At 38.7% G+C, this 20737-nt stretch overlaps 2 protein-coding genes across 3 annotated transcripts in view; one reads left to right on the forward strand and one right to left on the reverse strand.

The window, feature by feature from the left end:
- fars2 (phenylalanyl-tRNA synthetase 2, mitochondrial) overlaps positions 1 to 18281 on the reverse strand; it is a 172773-nt gene extending 154492 nt beyond the window's left edge. Inside the window, exon 1 of one of the 2 annotated variants that reach the window (XM_083547163.1) lies at positions 18143 to 18281. Coding sequence is in view for 1 of the 2 variants with exons in the window: in XM_083547162.1 (XP_083403288.1) it covers positions 11761 to 11769 (9 nt within the window). In the remaining variant the exon portion in view is untranslated. Of the gene's footprint in view, positions 1 to 11760; positions 11792 to 18142 lie in introns of those variants that run through there. The other variant, XM_083547162.1, reaches the window with a different exon arrangement.
- Positions 18282 to 18343: 62 nt separating this feature from the next.
- The window catches only part of lyrm4b (LYR motif containing 4), a 59082-nt gene continuing 56688 nt past the window's right edge, over positions 18344 to 20737 (forward strand). The window contains exon 1 of the mRNA XM_083549649.1: positions 18344 to 18478. Coding sequence (XP_083405775.1) covers positions 18393 to 18478 — 86 coding nt within the window. The 5' untranslated portion in view covers positions 18344 to 18392. The remainder of the gene's footprint in view (positions 18479 to 20737) is intronic.

Below are 20737 nucleotides of genomic sequence, written 5' to 3' on the forward strand. Positions count from 1 at the left end.
TGACATAAGACTGTCTCCAATCATCTCCCTCAGATGAGGAGACACTCAAAACGTCATCCCATTTATTATTTCTTGTTGTTTACTACCCCGCCATCATTGTTAGATGGACAGTCGGTATTTCTCAGAAGCGCTTCTAATGAAGCAAAAAACAGACTTAAATCTTTGGAAATGTGTTTCCTGAAGTAGAAGACGACACTGTTGCAAGAACTAACAACCTTGGAAGTGAAAAATGTCTGGAAATGATTCAACTTGGGCAATCGATTTTAGGAAGGGAAGGCAGAACATTTTGTCAATTTTTTTTTTTAGCTCAACAAATAAATTCAGGTGTGATGGGACAGAATTTAGTACTGCCAGATGTCTTTTTCCTGATATACACAATTCAGGTGGTGTTGTTTTTTTTTATTTAAGATTCCTGAGCTGCTACAATCTGGATTAATTACTTGCATCTTGGATTAATCTGCCAATAATAGAAGACACATCTGCTGAAACAGACATAAAGCAGCAGCCGTAGGCTATTCTTCAGCTTTGCTGCTTCCACAGAGAGAGAGGGTATGAGAGCGGTGTTTCCCAACCATAAGGCTGGCAAAGCAGTGTGGCAGGACCCTCATCACGAAGTGATTGAAGTGGAAGGTTGGAGCAGCCAAGGGAGATGGGAACATACCGTCCGTTTCAGCCCACGCCTCATCACCCATGAGCTAAACACAGGAAATGGAGAGCCAGCAAGCCTAAAGGAAGCCTGGCCCATGAAGCCTTGCTGGGATTTTGGCCAGTTCGAAAGGTAGCATTCCTTACGGCTGACACCCTGTTTCTACGGCAACACAGGGGAGTGTCACCAGCGCCCACACACGCCATGGTATCTCAGTCGCTTCTGCCAAAAAGTTGCTCGCTCCTCCTACGTGCAAAAGAATATTCCTGTGGCTTGCTCTGTAACTACCCCTGTATCCTTATTTGGCTCGCTTTTCTTTTTTGAAGAGCACAAAATGTTTTTTTTGGAATTCCAAACATAATAATACTACCATAGTGAACTAAATGCTAAAGGACTAAACACCAATATAATCAAGACCTGGGGGGTTTTAGTGAGATCCCACTTTAATTGTGGTTTCAACTAAAACAGGCATGTTTCATCTACAGTATTGTCCTAAAGCTGCTTTACTAGGGATAAAACACATGCTTTTTCGGAGCATAGGCCCAGAGCGGCTGTCAGAGTACTGAGTAAGAGTCGCACGTGGCAATTTAAGCATGGCAAACGTTTACGAGTTTCCCGGAAAATGAGCAGGACGCCGTATGGACTCACATATTCAATTTCCCTCACCTAGATGTGCTTGTACAATCCTTTTCTATCTGGTAGCATCAGTGCCAGTCACTTCCTGCAGCTCCCAGGGGCCAAACACAATCTATTTGTTTAGCTGGCTCCATCTGGGCAACACAAACAGCCTTGCTGATGCAACAAAAGTAGCATGACAGCCATGAGGCTTAGGAATAAGTATGGCCATTTCTCAAATGTCACGGAGGGCAGCTGCACAGGTCTACGTGGAGACTCGCAGAGTGCTAAACACAAAATTTAACACCGTATTGAGGCAGGAAGCTTGAGAGAAAGCAGATTTGTTTAGTCCACAATCCTTCCGAGTGTACAAACGGACTCCTCAGAATTTCGGGTCCCGAGATGATGTCATCGATGATTCAGCGATGATCATTTGAATTGGAGATGAAAGTATCAGTGCTGTGGAGTGTCAGCAGGTCTGCAAAAAGCTTCTCTTCTGTTCATGTGAGGATTCAAAGCTAAACAGCAGGGAACACTGACAGGTTCTAAGGGTCAAGGCTAATTTAGCTTATTAGAGAGTCCTACCTCAGGAAAAAGTATACTTCCTACACACACTTCCTGATTCCTAATAATGCCAGTAAGGGGAAATACTAATGAAGTGTAAACGTTTGCATACCCTTAGTTGTTGTTTTTCTCTTTTTTTATTATTTTTTATCATAAACAACAAAATGTATCTAAATAATTAAACAGTTTTCATTTCGCTTCCTCAATATAACATGAAAAATTCTCTATTCTCTAACTTAAAATATTTATACTTTAGATCATTTTTTCCTGTTCTTATTGATATCACTTTTTACCCCTTTGCTTCTTTCTGTACATTGATCTTGTCCTGTTTGGTTAATTCATTCACCTGTCACCCATTCAAGATTTTCTCCTCCCATTCAAGACTTTTTGGAAAAGGAGAGGTGAAGCCGGACAGAAATACCTGTGAGTCTTGGAGAGCTCTTTGTGTGTGTGTGTGTGTGTGTGTGTGTGTGTGTGTGTGTGTTTGAAGAAATAGGTGGGCAGGATCACACTGGCAAAGATCCCGGGCCTGTGCTCATGAAAGCGTGTGATTGGAGGAGATGGCGTCTACAGGTTTTGGTTTATAGAAATGTTTGCGAATTTGCCGTGCACACCAGCAAAGCATCGTTTACGTTCTTCCATTATTATATTTAGATTTTGCTTTATTTTTTATTTAGTTTTGCCCTTTAATGTTTTTGCTTAACTATACATCAGAATACACTATTGAACAAAAGTTTGTGGACATGCAAAGATTGGATTCATATGTGCTTTTTGAACATACCATTCCACACTTAGTCCTCATTTGCTGTTATAACAACACATTAATACATCGGAGTTAGACTTTTTTATGCCTACGGAGGAAGAGAAATTGATTTGGTCTCAAACATACTTAAAAAATCCATTTTCAAGAAAAGCTAGACATCATGAAAAGAGTTCGGCCAACCCCAAAGCTAGCTAGCTTGTCACTTCCAGACCAGTGAATACGAGCAGTACCACTGGATTACAGCCTCTGAGGAGCGGTTCAAATTATGAGTATGCATCTCTGGTAAATAGGTTGTATTTTATTGAAATCTTTATGTTTTTGTCATGTTATTAGACAAATATTGATTCTGAATTGCTATAGATAATGTTGCGGTTGTAGTGTAGAGGTTTGGAGTCTTAACTGGGTTTCTTGTTTTAGTAAAATGGAATTTACCCTCTATATGAAAAAAGCCTCTCTCTCTGTAATGGCACACGTTATATTGCGTTTTTGTATAGTATTGATGGTTTCTATAACTGTGACTTTATAGTGGAGGTATTAAGAGGTGGATTAAGTCGGGTAAGTCCTCACTGAAGGCCCAGGCACAAAATGCACGGCCCGCCACTGTGGAGAGTTATCATCATTCAGACACAAGGGTGTTAGTAAAGTCAAGTACTGATGTACAGTAGGTGATGTGAGGAGGCCTGGGGTGCAGTCAGTATTCTTTTTCACCCTAAACGTGTTAAGTAGGGTCGAGGTCAGAGCTCTATTGAAGGCTACTCGAGATCTTCAACTTCAACCAACCTAAACCATATATCTTCATTGAGATTGCTTCGTGCACAGGGGCATTGTCATGCTGGTTTGGATCTCCTCGCTTTAATGAAAAGAAATGCTACCTAGAAATGTCCCCATATTTTTGTTGATATTCTGTGTAAAAAGAAATAAAAATCAGGTGCCAGGTGTTACATTTTTAATATATTCAACTCTTTTAATGTATGTATGTTCTCTGTTCACTGTTGTACTGTGGGACAGAGAACTAAAGAAAAATATTTTACTATATTAAAACACATGAATGTAATATGTATGTGAGAAAATAAACAACCTTGATCGAGAACCACAGAAGATATTCACAATTTTTTAAAGACAAAAAAACAAAACAATTCGCAATGATCATTCTGTGCAGAATTGTTTGTTTCGGAATCCCTCAGTTGTCTTACACGTGAAAAGAATTCATATCAAAATCAAAAAGCCGCTGCAGGATAGCAGTGAAATATGCCTAAGAACAGTCATTAACCATGCAGAAGGGGGTGTGGCTAAAACCATATCATGTGTCGTGTTACAGCAAAAAAACTGTGGATGTGCTATACGTTTATTATTTAGAAAGTGACTAATAATTTGTGACCAATATTTTATATATAGATCGATTTCTCCTCGCTGAACTGTTTCTCGAGGGCGTTCGCTCAATACCACCGCTGCTACGCGAATATGACGTATCACAACACTTCAGAGAGCGAGGCATGCCCTGAGAGTCACATAGAATACAGATTAACATGACAGAGGTAGAGCTGCACCTTCCTGAAGACAGAACAGGAAAATAAGCCATTCATTAAAAGTCAGGAAACACTTAAGTAAATTGATGAACCAAAGAAATAAAAGCGAACCATCAGTAACATACTGAATTGCATAGAATCCAATTTTTTCCATTGCATTGAATAGCATTGTGTTGAATTAAATCAAAATCGGATCGCACTGCACCGTAATAGAATTGAATCACATCACATCGCTAGCTGCTTCCTATGTATCTTTAACGTATCGTATTGTTGGCTCTGCTTCGAGATGCGAATCACACACACGCACTCACACACATACTGGAAGATGCTAATAAGTTATTTGTAACTTCAGCGTGTAGTAATAATAAAGAAAGTAATTACGCAAGGAAGAAGTGCTGGCTTTGTGAGTCATATCAAATGTCAATTAGAAATTTACAAAAACCTGATGACTTAGGATTTCTTTTCGGCTTCTCCCGTTAGGGGTCGCCACAGCGGATCCTCCGCACGTTTGATTTGGCACATGTTTTACGCTGGATGCCCTTCCTAACGCAACCCTCCCCAATTTATCCGGGCTTGGGACCGGCACTAAGAGTGGCTGGGGATGGTTCCCTGACCGGGAATCGAACCCGGGTCGCAGCGGTGGGAGCGCTGCATCTTAACCACTAGACCACCAGGGGACCTAAAAACCTGATGACTTAAATGTGTCCAATCAAAATCTGGCACCATAATGATTATGTGTAAGGCAACTTATTGCCTTAACATAGAATTTTCACCATACACTATCCAAATCAGGTTCTCTCACACACTCATCCGCACAAGCTATTTGTTACGATGTATCGCACCTGTGCCAAGCCTGTTCCTTTATCATAATTATAATGATTCAGCCAAACTGGCCATTCTGTTTCACCCAAAAAAGAATATCCTCTCCTTTTTTTTTATTTTTTTTTTAAATAGCAGACAAGACACAAAGCCCTTCTTGACATCTAGTGTTCATAGTCATAGTTTAAAACGTTTCTACTAAACCATTATCCTTCCTCGCTAAGCTGAGATCTTCACAAAGAATATTGCTTTGTTGGGGGATTCGCCACACACCATAACTCAGAGCTGTAATAAAAGCGAAAGTATCTGTCAACAGATTTTCGCTTACAGGCCGTGCTCAAGCCTCCATGTGGATCTGAAAAAGAAACTTTTTTCCCCCCTCAGTAAAGTGCCCAAGAACTTACACTTTTAATAAAACACTCAGGAGTGGTGGGGGGTGGAGGGGGTAGGAGGATGGAGGATTCTGAAATGCTTCGTTATGTTATATATTTTCTTCAGTTCGTTTTCTCAGTGAACTTCTTCATATTTGCATCTAATAATGTTTTTTTATGTACCAAACCCTGCTCATTAACACATATTCCCGCTAATTAGTAGCCCTGTTTGCACGGATCACCTTACAATGCAGTTCAAACTGTCGAGCCGATATAGATACAAACGTACAAATCGTTAGTTCGTTTCTAATGTGCTGGAGAACAAGTAACAAAAATGTTTTCAGTGTCCAATTACCTAAAAAGCCTGGCACAGTTTAATAACAATCCATCTATACAATGTAATACAACCTTGAAATGAAGGATTGTCTATGACTGGTCCTAATGAAGCGTTGCTCAATACGACAATCAGACCGAAACACTGATGACAACTGACAAACCAGATTAACACTCCAGTCCTGTTAATTAGTCCAAACGAAAAGGCAATTAGGAGAATGGGAAGGAAGGCTGATACACAGAAGTCTCATCTGTCTCGCTGTAAAACAACACACAAGTGCCACTGTGCTTTATCTTAAACAAATCACACGCTGCCATGCTTTAAGGTTAAGCTTTGGTATATAGGTATAATACAGTTCCTAATTAGTGGATGAAATCTATTTCACATTTATATCAACAGTAACAAACCTCGCCTGGGGCCAAAGTTATCCCGTGGTAACATTTTATTTAGCCTGCCATATAAAAGAAGTGGAAAAAAGGAAAACAAAATGCTATCGACACAGAACTTAATTTTTTATTTAACACGTTAACATAATATATTTCATTTTATAAAAAAAAATAGTACGACATGGACACTCAGTGGTTAAGGCTTTGGGTTATTGATCAGAAGGTCAGGGGGTTTAAGCCCTGATATCGCCAATCTGCCACTCTTGGGCCCTGAGTAAGGCCCTTAACCCTCTGTGCTCAAGGGGCGCTGTATCATGGCTGACCCTGTGCTCTGACCCAAGCTTCCTAACATCACTGGGATATGTGAAGAAAGATTTGTGATTTACATGTGACAAATTTAAAGCATTGTTCTTCCTTCTTTTCTCTTTTCTTTCTTTAAATGGATAAAACGCATTGAATTGAATTCAACTAATTAATTCTGGAATTTGCATTAGTATATTTTTTACAAAGGAGGAAAATTTGTCTATTTTTGCTGAACACCAGTACAGAAATCCACACCCAATCTGTATCAGTCTTCCACTCATACTCCTCCGTTACAGGAAGTGCAGGGAGACTTGGCGCAGTGGACTTTCCCACGTTCCACGAGTAAGGAGGCTGCATATCGGCTGTGTTGGTCTATATTGGCAGGTACTGCCTCATACAGAAGACCAGCAGGGCCAGGAAGAGGTTTAAGTGAGCAGGTGGAAGAGTCCTGTGGTGTTTTGGGCCTCAAGTGGTCTTTATTGCTAGTAATATATTGGCAAAGAGCCCTGGGCAAATGGCATCACAGTGTGTAATATTATGCATAAAACTGCATTTGGATGGTTCGGAAAAGAAAAAGAAAGAAGGGTTGATGGATATAGCCGGGTACATGGGATGCAAATATTCAATGTAAACATCACACTATTACAAAACTGAATGCAAATAGGAAGATATGAATGGAATAAATATGTCCACCTTTGCTGATTGCAATTAATACAGTTTATTTCATCAAATTTCGAGCATTTCAAAAACATATTTGCATCACTAAAACTTTGGAATATTTCTGCATTTCTACATGGCTGAATGGAAAGCAAAACTAAAAGAACAATAAACAATTTGTTCCAGTACAGAAATGACACCACAGGGGCATAAGTAGGTGGACCCCATACCATCACACCCATATATGGTTCTTTTTCAAATTGTTCTAACAAAGTTTGAAGTCCACACATTTTTAGAATGCCAAATGTATGTAGTGCAATTTGGCTTCAATGAAACTAAGAGACTCAAACTGTTCCAGCATGACATATTTCTATTCCACATTGTGAGCTACATGAAGATATGGTGTGTGAATGTGGAAATAAAATAACTTGAGTGTCCTACACAGAGCCTTGACCTCAACCCCACTGAACACCTTTGGATCGAAACCCCAGACCTCATCCACATCTTACTAATGTGCCCCAAAATACACAGATCAGGCATAACATTGTGAAATTATAACATAATTAAAGGAAATGGCAGCCAGATTCCTACTGCCAGTGAATATGTACAGTCATATCTGTATACAGAAAAGGTGAACAAGTCCGAAAGGGAAAAACAAACTCAGGGTCGAAATACAGGCAAAAGTCGAAACCAGAACAAACGAAGCCAAGCACAAACTCTGCCAACAACACACCAAGCATCACTACAACAACCCTCATCGGTTGCTTCTCTTCCTAGACGACTGGGTCAGAGTATCTCTGGCCTGCAGTGGTCAGTATCCATCAAAAGTGATTCAAGCAAAGAACAGTGGTGAACCAGTGACAGGGTCATGGGCAGCCAAGGATCACTGATCCACATCGGGAGCGAAGGCTGGCCCATGTGGTCTGATCCAACACACCAGCTCCTGTAGCTTAAATTGCTGAAGTTAATGCTGTTAATGCTCGACGGGTCAAGACTGTTTTGGCAGCAAAAGGGGGACCAACACTATATTAGACAGATTTTCATAAAAGTTATGCCTGGTCGGTTTATAGTGGAAAACTTTTCTAAAAAAATGAAGGTGATAACAGCATGGAGGTGACTAAATCTGGAATTGGATGCTTTAAAAAAACTTCAACAAACTTTTATCTATTAAGAGTACACGGCCAAAGTCAAATATTAAAGAAACAGATATTAAATAAAGTTAGGTCATCAAATGATGTGGATAAATTGCATTAAACTAATCATTACAAACCTGATTATTCTAGGCTGAGAAAGGTCCAGGTTAAGTTCCAACTGTGAATCACTGAGCAATTTGATCCGTTCCAACCGCAGGACACCTTCGGCAATTTCTAACAATTAGTGCGCTGGCCAATTTGTCTTTGAGACAGCCAAACAAATGGTGCAACTACAGTACGATGTCATTACCAAGAAAATGCTGGCTAATGTGTTTACACCTACTGTGTAACACTACAAGAAGAAGAAGTAGAAAGAAAAAAAAAAAAACATGGTTATCAAGGCTTTACACAATTAGCCACTTGGGAATGAGGCTACATTCCCAGTGTAGAGGGTAACAAAGCAAATAATGTGTTAATGTTACTGTCCAAGTATCAGAATCCCTCAATAGAAAGAAAAGCTGTGGTAAGTGATAAGCTTATAATCTTTAGAAACCACTGGCTGCACGAATGGTGTCTTCCATCAGTACTTTTGTAGTTCAGTTAAATGACAGGCCTAAAATACGCTCAGCCTGAGGTGGTTTTCTGCTTTGTGATTTACCGGTTTATTTGCCGAAATGGAAAGCTTTATCTTCTCTTCATTAGTATTTTCTGTTCATTATTGCTTCATCTAAGGGACCTGGTCTTAGTTCGAGATCAGGCTATAGCCGCCGGCCTTAATTGGCCACGTCGCACATGGATCAGTCAGCTATTCTTATTAACGCTTCTTAATAACTTTTCTCACTTGTTCCTTTGTTTGCTGAATCAGTGAGTTCTGTTTCCTGGTCATTAGAAGAGCATAGCATAAAGATATTCTCTTTCAGTGGTCTCTGAGTAAAGCTAAAAAAAGCACCCAAACAAAAAAAAAGACAGCCACTATCTCTTTATCCTAGATGACTGTACTGCATTTACTGATGACTTAAAGGACACAGGGCTTTCCGCCGAACTGATACGCCGCCACGGGGCAGTGTGTGAAGATATAGTGGTTTAATTTGAGCTAAGAAACCCAGGTTTGCTCTAATAACACCACTGCACTTTACCAGTGCCTCATGGGGAGTGCTTCTGCTCCTGCTGACTCCAATGTGCAAAAAAAAAAAAAAAAAAAAAAGAAATCTGGGCTTGTCAAGGCACAAATAGGCCGCACAGCTGTGCGAGAAGCTGACACTAATGGCTGAGAGATTGACACGTCTCACCAATCTACCAGTCCTTCCTTATTTCCCTCGAGTGCATTCACAGAGAGGCCTGGGATCATCATGTGGCAATTTTTAGCCACTTCTACCTTAAACACTAGCTTTTCCTCTGAGTGCATCAAGAACAATATTAGTAGCATAGAGAAATGAAACAAAATCAATACACTGTTCAACAAAAGAAATTATGACCCTGGTGTTGAACGGACCGAGAGTCCCTTGTCCTCTAGAAGAAACCTCGTCTCGTAGTGAGGAAGCGAAAGATGAATTTGCGCTGCGGGTGTGTATGACTGTCTGTACCTGACCCGAATCCTTCCAGCCTTCTGCGATGGAAGACAGAACAATGATTTATCCATGCTACAGTCAGCAGAATGACCAGTAATTCACCTCTCACAGGGGACAAGATGATGTAGGAAGACATGGGAAATGTGCCTCTGTGTGAAAATTTCAAGTGGCAGAATTACAAAGGTGTCCATGACTGACGAAGCAGAACTCATTGAAGGACAGAAAATCTGTCTAAAAACTTTGTGGACTGTTCAGGTGCCAGTAGGGTACTTGGGTGAAAAAGACACTCCTCTTAAGGCCACACTTCTGCTTACCAACCAGGGTGGCTACTATCAAGTTAGACATCTCATCTAGTTTTAGACGACAACAAGAAGACAGTGCTGTGGAGCAACAGGTGGTATTGATGCCTAGGGGTGTATATCATTCACAATAATATTGCAATTGTTGTGCCAGTTGACGTCATCGAGCTTATCGCAAAACCCAAAAACACACATACTGAGTGCACGCATTCATTATGTCAGCGGTCCCGTTTAATGTCAGACAATATTTTCAGGGTCCGGCCTTTAAGGTGTTGCAGATACATAAATACAACAAAATAAAATTATGAATTTAGCGGTAAGGTATTATGTGTTAGCGGCCGGAGCAGCCCCTTTAAGAAGGTATCGGATGTTGGTAAGACATGTGACTGAGGCATCTTAACATGCAATAAGAGTGAGCCATAGACAGATGTGGCGGAGAGAATCCAAAATAAAACATCGTTCAGAATCAGATAATAAATAAAACGGAAATAATGTAAGTTATGTATTCTTTCTGTGCGGCCTGGTACCAATTGACCCACGGGCTGGTGCTGGTCCACGGCCCGGATTTTGGGGACCACTGCTTTATGTGATAAAGTCTGCCTGATTTAATCTATTAAAAAGCATTTAGAATGATCACAAAAATGTTATATAGTTAATCAATATCACACAAAGTGTTCTTTTTGGTTTCCAAAAATCAGTTAAGAAAATATATTATAAAATGTAAATTATATTTATATTATAATATTACAATATACTGTAACAGCCAAAATGTCTTAATCAGTGAATTGTAAAAATAAATGTAAGAATTTGAACAGAAAGATTATGTATACTTTTAGAAGAAAAAAGGCAGGTAAAACGTAAAAATATAAATTTAAATGTATTAAAAATGCTGTAAATGCTGTAAACTGATCCCCATTGTAGTCCTTAAGATTCCAAAACCATTAAACACTTGGCAAAATATAAAATAATTTAATTATCAGGTATAATATATATATTATAATATATTTTTTGTCAATATCACACACCTCAATTGATACCTTTAAGTTCAGGGGTCCAGCTCTGGTCCTGTGCTTCAGCTACTGGTTCTGAATAACAATCTACAGCATTTTACACTTCATATCCATTTCTGGGAATTGATTGTACCATATGAGTGTAATTCAGAAGGACGGGGGGGAAAAACAACTAGTAAGTGTAACACAAAACACACTTTGTTGAGAGAGATCTTTTTTTTTTTTTTTTTTTGCTCGACAGGAATTCTTGTCTTTGCTACCTTCTGGTTCTTCCTTTAGTTATGCTTCCACAGCTAGTTTAGGAACTGCAGTGTCTAACTTATATACAACAATAAGGATACCTAATAATCCATATTTCCCTCTCCTGGTCACCCCTCTTCTTTCTATTTTGGTCGAGTTAAATATGCTCCTGCGGTACCAGCGACCATTGTTCCTGTCCCTTTCCTCTCGTCAGATCTGGCTGGTTTGTCCAAGTTAGCTTCTACTCAAGCATAGCTTGAACCCCACAGTTGTGCCGAGTATTGCTGCTGACCACATGCATCCCTTTAACGCCACAACGCAACCCTAACTTCGGTTCCAGTGGCTTCCAGAAGCATCAACGCACAGCTAAAAAATCAGCAACAATTATGTGACGCTATCAATTCAACATGGTTAATAACCTCGATAGGTCGTTATTATAAAAATGAATAAAGAAATAACCGGCATAAATACGGAATTACATTATTGGAGCTTTTAAAGCAAACCCCTCGTTTCCCGGAAAACATACTTTTTCCATTTTTGAAGAAATTATTTTCTCACTTCGAGTGTCATCTCTGTCAATTAATGGCAGCACTTTATTTTGCACCTAATGCCTCACTAACTGCAAGACAAATCGCACCTACATCCTCGTAACAAGGATGGCATTGGAAATCAATAAGTGGCTTTCATGCTTAACTGCTCATCCTCTCCCCTCACATATACACACACACACACACACACACTCTCAAAAAACACGCTGAGACAACACTGAAGATGGAGTCGGGAGATGTGGGTTAGCTGCAGTTCCACTCACTGCCTTAATAAACCACATGCAAAACTCATCACTACCCCTCACATTTCAGCAACCATTTTGGTAGATCTTCTCAAGGTACAATACTACAGAAATGAACTTGGATATATCTTAAAGTAGTCCATATGGACAGATTTACTGTCCTCTAAAATAACTCAACATACAGCCATTATTGTCTTAAAAGTGGCAACAAAAGTGAGCACCCATGGTGCATCTCCACACCTTCCGCTTGAGGATGTCCAACAGGTGATAAATAGGGCTCAGGTCTGGAGACATTCTTGGCCACTTAATCACCTTCAGCTTCCTCAGCAAGGCAGTTGTCATCTTGGCGGTGTGTTTGTGGTCGTTATTAATGTTTATTAAACTACCGTTCAGCTCTGTTTCTAAAAGGGTCATTTTCTGCCTCAGAATGTAAATGTTGGAATCCATGTTTCCTTCAATGAACCACAGCTCCCCAGTTCCAGCAGCACTCATGCAGCCCCAGACCATGATACTACCACCACCATGCTTGACTGTAGGTGAGACACGATTTTTTTGGTTCTCCTCAACAGGGCGTTACCACACATGCACACCATCTGGGATGTTCTACAGCAAACTGCTTGTGGGCTTTCTTGTGAGCCAGCTTCAGAAGAGGCTTTCCTTCTGGGACGATGGCCTACAAACCGACTTGGCAACTGTACTGTAACTCAGTTTCAGGTTGTTTCCGTTCTTCTAATAGCCTCTGCATCTTTGTGAAGAACAACAATTTTACTTCTCTAATCCTCAGAGAGTCTTTATCATGAGGTGCCATGTTGAACATCCAGTAGTCAGAATGAGAGAATTGTACTCAAAGCCTCAAATTTAAACTGCTTTAATACAAGACACACAAATTTGTATGGTCCTGTGAGCGGACAAAAATAAATTACATGATGAATAGGTCATGTGGCTTTGCATCATTACACAAAACAGCTGTTATAATTTAAGGTGTACTCACTTTTGTTGGCAGTTATTTTTAAAGTAATGGCTGTATGTTGAGTTATTTTAAGAGGATCTGTACTGCTATACAAGCTTTACATTTGCTACTCTTAAATGAACCCAAGTTTTATTTCTATAGTATTGTTCCTTTAAAAGACATTTTAAAATGGTTGCTGGAATGTGAGTGGTGTTCTCACTTTTGTGATATACTGAATATTCAGTAGGAACAACAATGCTGTAGATTTGAACAGTTACACAAGGATGCTGTGAGAACTCAGCAGTGTGCGAGTATGATGCTGCAAAGATACGCAATAAGAAGTGTGCCGTTCGATAAAAATAAAACAGAACTATTTATAAGTTGTGCTGTAGCATTATTATCTCGTCTACTGCAATACAACACTCACTAATAATTCAGTAATAAGGCGATTGTCTATCCCTCGTCTTATATATATATATATATATATATATATATATATGTCACCATTGCTTTTTATATAAGGTGCAGCATTTGGTATTAGATAGGGGAATACCTGACCAGCTCACATGAGTTTTTAACAACTTGTATTTATTTCAACAAAGCGAAATATAAATGAAAAAAATTTACTTCACTAAATTTTAATATGCAACATCTTACTATTTACATTTACACTACATTTCAGACAAAAACATGCCATTCCTATATACTTTAAAGTGAACGCACTGTGTTGCAACTTCAGAACCATAACCCTCTGCATTTTAAAGATGGCAGCTATGGAGATATCTTGCTTGCTTCCATTTTATAGTCCTTTCATGCCTTTGTCTCTAAAAAAAAAAAACAACAAAAAAAACTTACACACATTGAATTGTGTGAATTGTGACGTTCTCATAGATAAGAAAAGAATGAAAGAAAGGTGTTTAAACGTATACTTTATATTTGAAACTCTTCCCTTGCGTATCCCAGCGATGTTAGGAAGCTGGGATTAGAGTGCACGGTCAGACATGATACATCACCCCTAGAGGACAGAGGGTTAAGGGTCTTGCGCAGGGGCCCGATAGTGACAGCTTGCCGATACTGAGACTTGAACCCCGACCTTCCAAACAGTAACCAGGAGCCTATAGATCTTTTTTTTTTTTTTTGCATATAAAATAAGTTTTTTTTTTTGTGCTACAACTCAATTACAAACTAAAAATTAACACTTTTACTCAAGTATAGGACTGATGTACTTCCTCCACTTTTCAATAAAACAACAACAGTCCTAATACAGAGCCTTGTGGGATGCCATATTACACCAGCCCATGGTACACACTTGAATCGCTGTCTAATAAAAATTACACGAAATCTTGGTCAAATCAAGCTTAATTCAGTCATGGAACTTGTTTTATATAGAACACATTGTTTAGAAATAACAAATAAACTGCTCTATTGAAAAGTGAGCATGACCAGAAGCCATCCCTATAGAAACCAATCACCATTAAACTGTATTATTCATTCATATTAGACTGATCCACCATTTTTTGGGATAAAAGACTAATTCAGAGGCTGTTCTGCCTTGCACATTATATATATATATATATATATATATATATATATATATATATATATATATATATATATATATATATATATATATATATATATATATATATATCATGTTGATCTACACAGGTGAAGTCATTATTCTTCAAATGTGAAATGACAGAAAAACCAGGTCTGGGAAATACACAAACAAACAATCCCCATGCGGCATTATCAATCATCATTTAGGAAGCGTGCTTTTTTCCTCTTCTCTGACATCTTAACTCTGGGCGTCATCGCTTTTGCTAATTGGGCCTCTAAATGAGCAATCAATCGTCTCTATTGACCTCTTTCACAGCTCTCTGCTCTGACCCACCGCTGCTCCTGACCTTTGCAGTCAAAGGCGGCACATCTGCAAACAGGACGCGTCCGTGACCTTTCTCCATCGAGAGCAGAAGAGTGTGCAGCCTTTAAATCTCTTTTCCCCCTCCGTCTCACTGAGCACATCTCATCACAATCATGTATCATGAACACGACATCGATCTCCGCGGGTCAAAGCACAATCCAATCATTGAGCAGCATGGGGAAAGAGACACATTGCTCACAAGACAGAGTGAAAAGCAACACTGGGTTTTTCATAAAGCTGATCAGGCTTGGCCTCGTCTGGCCTCTTGTAGTGAAAAAAGAAATAAAAATCACACAGAGTGGAATAATGCAGAGGAAATTAGTGTATGGTAATTCGAAAAAGAGAACAGGACATCCGGCGAGACATCCGATGAAGCCAGGAGACATGTTTCAATATTAAACTTGCATATCTTAGGAATCACCTAACCTTTTGTTATGGTTAATATATATATATATATATATATATATATATATATATATATATATATATATATATATATATATATATATGATTTGGCACATGTTTTTACGTTGGATACCCTTCCTAACGCAACCCTTCCCATTTATCCAGGCTTGGGACCGGCTCTAAGGCTTGTGCAACCCTAATGGCTGGGGTTGGTTCCCTGACCGGAGATCGAACCCGGGCTGCAGCGGTGAGAGTGCCGCATCCTTACCACTAGACCACCAGGGGACCCCCTGAATCACTGAATTACCTACACTGAACTGAACCTGGCTAGAAATGTGTATAGAGTATATGATAATGTCTCTTTTCACACTCAGTGGTTCCTGGACAGTCTCCAGATCCACTACGGATAAATGGAGAAAAATGGATGAATGAATTATTTTCATTATTTAATTTTTTTTTTCCGTCACATGAGTTACATCAGAGCTTCTGTAAGTCAAGTTCTACAGAACACACATACAAACATATACACACATACAGTGCACGCCAAAAGTTTGGAAACACCTAGACTCTTTTTGGTTTTTGTGAAATATGCATGTTCCTTTTGTTTCTGTGCACCTAGGTAGAAGGCTAAAAACATTAACTGGAAAGAAGTATCCAAATTTGAAATTTTTGGCTCTAACAGAAGAATTTATTGAAGACATAGGACAGAACACAGGATGTTAGCAGATTGCCTCACCCCCACAGTCAAACATGGGGGTGGAAGCCTAATGGTTTGGGGTTGTTTTGGAGCAGAGAAAGTCCGGGTAAAAGAAATATACGGAATCAACATGGCTCTCATTCCAGACCTCGACACCATGCAATTCCGTCTGGACTGCAGCTACAGCAACTGGAGCCAACTTCACCATACACCATTACAATGAACCAAAGCATATGTCCAAGATCTTTAAGTGTTATATAAAGAGCAAACATTCAGCTGGAGTGTGATCTATCATGGAATGGCCTACCCAGTCACTGCATCTAAATCCTATTGAACTGCTCTGGAATGAACTGGATCACAAGGTGAGTGAGTGTATTTCAGCTGAATGTTTGGAGAAACAAACTGTCCGGATGCCAAGAGTGTGTAAAGCTGTTATTCATGTAAAATATGAATATAAAGTTTACCATCAGTACATTTATAGATTTGTTTGGTCAAAGTAAATCTTCATACCATTATATTACCTAGTTTGTAGCATATAAACTAAAGAAGCATGCATGTGATACATTCAAAAGTTTTATTTAGAGGTTAAAAGTAAAACTCTCAGAGCTTGTGTAATTTTTTACTTTACATAGGGTTGAACTCAAGCAGATTGAAAACTAACTATAATGTTACTTAAGCAAAATCTGTGTAAATGTGTCATTTCATGAACTTTAAAAACACAATTATTTATAAAAAAAAACAAACAAACAAAAAACAGGCATTTTAGGAAACTAGTTTGTATGGTGGCAAGTTATTTTCCTGCCAGCTAATATCTGAGAGATTGGGATTTCAGACATTGTTTTAGCCTTAGCTGCACTTTTCTCTGTGTTTATCAGTTTCTGTGAAAGAGGCAATAAATTATGGTTAGAAACTAAATTCAGTGTGACTGCCGGCAAACGGCTAATGCCCTTTTAATTTTATAGTTCAAGGAAAAGAAAAGAAAAGAAAAGGCAAAAAAAATTATGCTGTTTTCATGTGCAATTGCACCCTCACTTATATTTGTAGATCTTGTCGCATGCCAGAATATAAATAAGAGAAAGTGCACTAGGCCCAAATACGGTTGCAAAGGAGTGTAAAATGTCTGGTAAATTTCCAGAAACTTTCCAGGAACTTTCAATTGGAACTTCTAGGGAATTTGTAAAATATTCTTATTTAACTAATTAATGGGAATTTATGAGCACGATTTAGAGATTTGAGGAAATGTATATAAAGTGTATTATATACAAACATAAATAAAAAACATTTTGTTTGCTCATAAGCTGACATGCATGCAAACTAATACAGATTTAAAAAAATGACAAAATCTTACACACAGCTAAGGAAGATTTAAACATAAATGATATTGATGCAATTTACATGAATTACATTATTGTGTGTGCAGGAATAAAGAAATGATCTGAGTTATGTTATGGAGAAACGCACAGTGCATGTAGGGGGTAGGCGGCCTCAATAGTCCTGCTATAAGTGTGCTGGGTGCATGTGATTGGTGAATGTGCAGGGTAGAAATTCAAATGAAATTGCATTCAATCTGGTCGTTTTAAACAAAATTATCCTGGAAGATTTTTTCCAACTATATTTAAGATCCCTGATACAGGCTACCCTGAAATTTTGTTAATTCCCATTTTATTCCTACTAATTCCAACTTAGGGGGAACTCTTACCCCAAACCTACAAACATGTACACTCTTACAAAAGGTTTGCATTTAGTCTACCTAAACTTCTATAAATTAGATATAAAAAACATGAAACCTTGTGTAAGTCAAACAAGCATATATGAAAATTTAGAAATGAAGGAAAACAGTGTGAGTTAAATCCACACTTCGATATCATGTTCCTGAGAATTACATACATGCATCAACATTTGATAGATAAATTCAGTATATAAGGTTCCTATTATTCACGTGTAGTGTCTCTAAGCGTGTTAGTAATCAGTGGAGGTCCCTGGTAAAGAGCATGAAGAGTGCAGAAGGACCATCAAAAGTAATGCACTGACTCATCACTGCACACAATCATAGTATTAAGAGTATGTTTATAAGAATTTTTTTTTTTTTGCTAAATACTTTAACTCCAATTTTAAGCAGTATTTCTGAATCTTAGACACTCACCTCTTCCTGGGTCGGGTGCTATGTTTTTAAGAGAGCCAATCATTCGCCTGAACTATATTATAAACAATTTGTATGTTTTAAACTTTTCTAATCTTAGTATAATTTACTATTTTAAATTATGTTTATGAAAATCTTATTTATAAAAACTCTGCGCTTTTTGAAGTGAATTTATTTTAATAAAATGTCTAACATTTTGTTCAGGCGCTTTGTTAGAAGGCAATCCGGGGTCCTGATTTGACAGTGAGGAAAGATGGCGGCGCCCGGCAGAACGCAGGTGTTGGCGCTGTATCGCATGCTTTTGAAGGAAAGCAACAAATTTTCTTCGTACAACTACAGGTAATAGTGCATGCTTTATATTATAGTGTTTTGTAATAGTTGGTAAGGAAATTATGCTCTTCCAGGTTGCACTAGATCACTTGGTGAACGAAATGGATACGGTGAAGCTTTTAGCGCAATTAAATAGATAGTATTCAATACAATGAAGAGATTTAATCACTTATTGAAGACAATTCATCAGCTTTAGTATTCCAGAATTCATTTAAATTTCCAGGGGTTTTTGTCTTGTAATCAGGAACGCACGTTTATGTTGGGATGGTTGTGACGTTGCTTGTTGGGTCACGTGACAAGTGGTGCCCGTAGTACACAAACCATGTAAATGAGTTAAAGTGGAGATACACAGGGTAAAATATATCACATCAGTAAAACAGTAAAAACTACAAAAGTATATGTATTCAAATGTACTTAAGTATCCAAAGTACTATGATTTATTACGGCTGTAATGTTTCCATTATCATTTTTAATCACAAGACTCGTTGCTTCATCAACTCAGTTTATGTGAAAAGACTCTAATGTGACTCTTAACACACCGATCTATTAATAGAATGATAATAATAATTCAAATACTGATTAATATCTATTTAAATTATCATCAGCCCAAAACCTTCTTTTCAACTACTTCAGAAAAATTGTGCAAATAAGCTCACGGGTGTTGTGGCAAATTAGAGTCAGGAGTTTCTTCATCATTTATTCCTCTCAAAATGTTCTGCTTGATGTTGAACTGATGCTGAACTGTAGGTTGGTAATAAGTTATACACCATGCGCCAATCAAAATGAGTTTAAAACGGAGCGTGTGCTCGACCCTGATTGGTGGTTTGCTGTGTGTTTTGACCAGTTTTTATTCACACTAAATAAAATGAAACAACTGATTTCACAAAATGTAGTTGGGTAAAAAGAATTTGTAAGTTAGTGAAGTAAAAGTAAAAGTCTCCCCAAATAGAAAAACGTAATAATGTACAAACACATGAAAAGGCTACTTAAGCACAGTATTTATATTTACTTCGTTACTGTTCAAAACTGCATAGTTGTGGCTTACAAGTCATGACGGTTGCATAATACGAGGTGGATATTAAAAAGTTTCGAGAATAGTTTTGTAACACGCCAACAGGTGGCAGCACAAGGCCGCACCCACAGTCACAGGAAGCACCAACTTTCATAAGTCGGTGTGCCAAAAAATCGCTCTGTGTACATTGAGAGCTGTGCAACAGTTCTGACCACTGTCACAAAGCTCTCCTCACACGTGAGTTTCTCGCTGGAAACAACATGATCTCAATTCCGCACCCACCCACACCATTGCGGAGTTACAGCAGAGTATTGCTGTGCAAGGGGACAATTTTAAAGATAATAGTATATAAAAGTCGATAAATTAAGACCTTTCTTGTAAACACCTTACCACCATAAGCCACAATACAGCTGTCCAAACATAGGGCTGTTTTCCTGTGCCACATTTGGAGACTCAGAGTTGTAGAGTAGATGTTAATACACCCCAAGGCTGCATCCCTGACTTGGTGGTTTGTTTAGTGTCACTTGTGTTTTAATCAGATTTGCAATAGACGTTAATGGTGTCAAAGCTCATTTATAGTAAGGACACATCAATCTAATCTAACTGCTACTCGTTTAGAAAACTAACTATTGCTTTGGATATAGTTCACATCCTATCCTAAGTTCAACTGCTCACATTGTACCCTCTACCGTGCCAAAATGACAGTGGCTTAAGCGAGCTGCTTAGTTTGTTCAGTCCGTGTTGTGCTTGTGTATCAGGCAGAGAAGAACCTTAGTTACACGGGGAACCAACACTGACCTGTTTGGGCTTATAAACTCAGAGATTAAAGCGACAACAAATGATGTCTACGAAGAAGCCAACCAGGTTGTGCCGCATGCCTGCCGTAGAGTAGACGCCTCAGATGATGCCACCCCTGGAGCTGCCATAGCAGCATGTGCTGTGAGACCATGAACTGCAGCAGAAGGCGAGTCAGAAGTACAGAAGTATCTCTAAACTTGTGATGGAAAGGTCGGGTGATTTTAGCGACTCGATTCTTTGAATCTCGTTCATCAAATATTGACCGACTCTTTTTGCTTATTTTTTTAAAGTCATTTTGTTCTTTTAATCCTTTAATCACCTCTATAAGTGTATATGGGAGTCATCTGACAAAAGAACGACTCATGAGATGAACTGCTCAATTCTTTTTCCTTTGTAATGCACTGAATAGCATACATGGGAGTCACGTCATTAAAGAACAAATGACTCGGAGTAGAAGG

Source organism: Silurus aristotelis (assembly GCF_946808225.1).
Source record: "Silurus aristotelis genome assembly, chromosome: 1".
Classification (NCBI taxonomy): Eukaryota; Metazoa; Chordata; class Actinopteri; order Siluriformes; family Siluridae; genus Silurus; species Silurus aristotelis.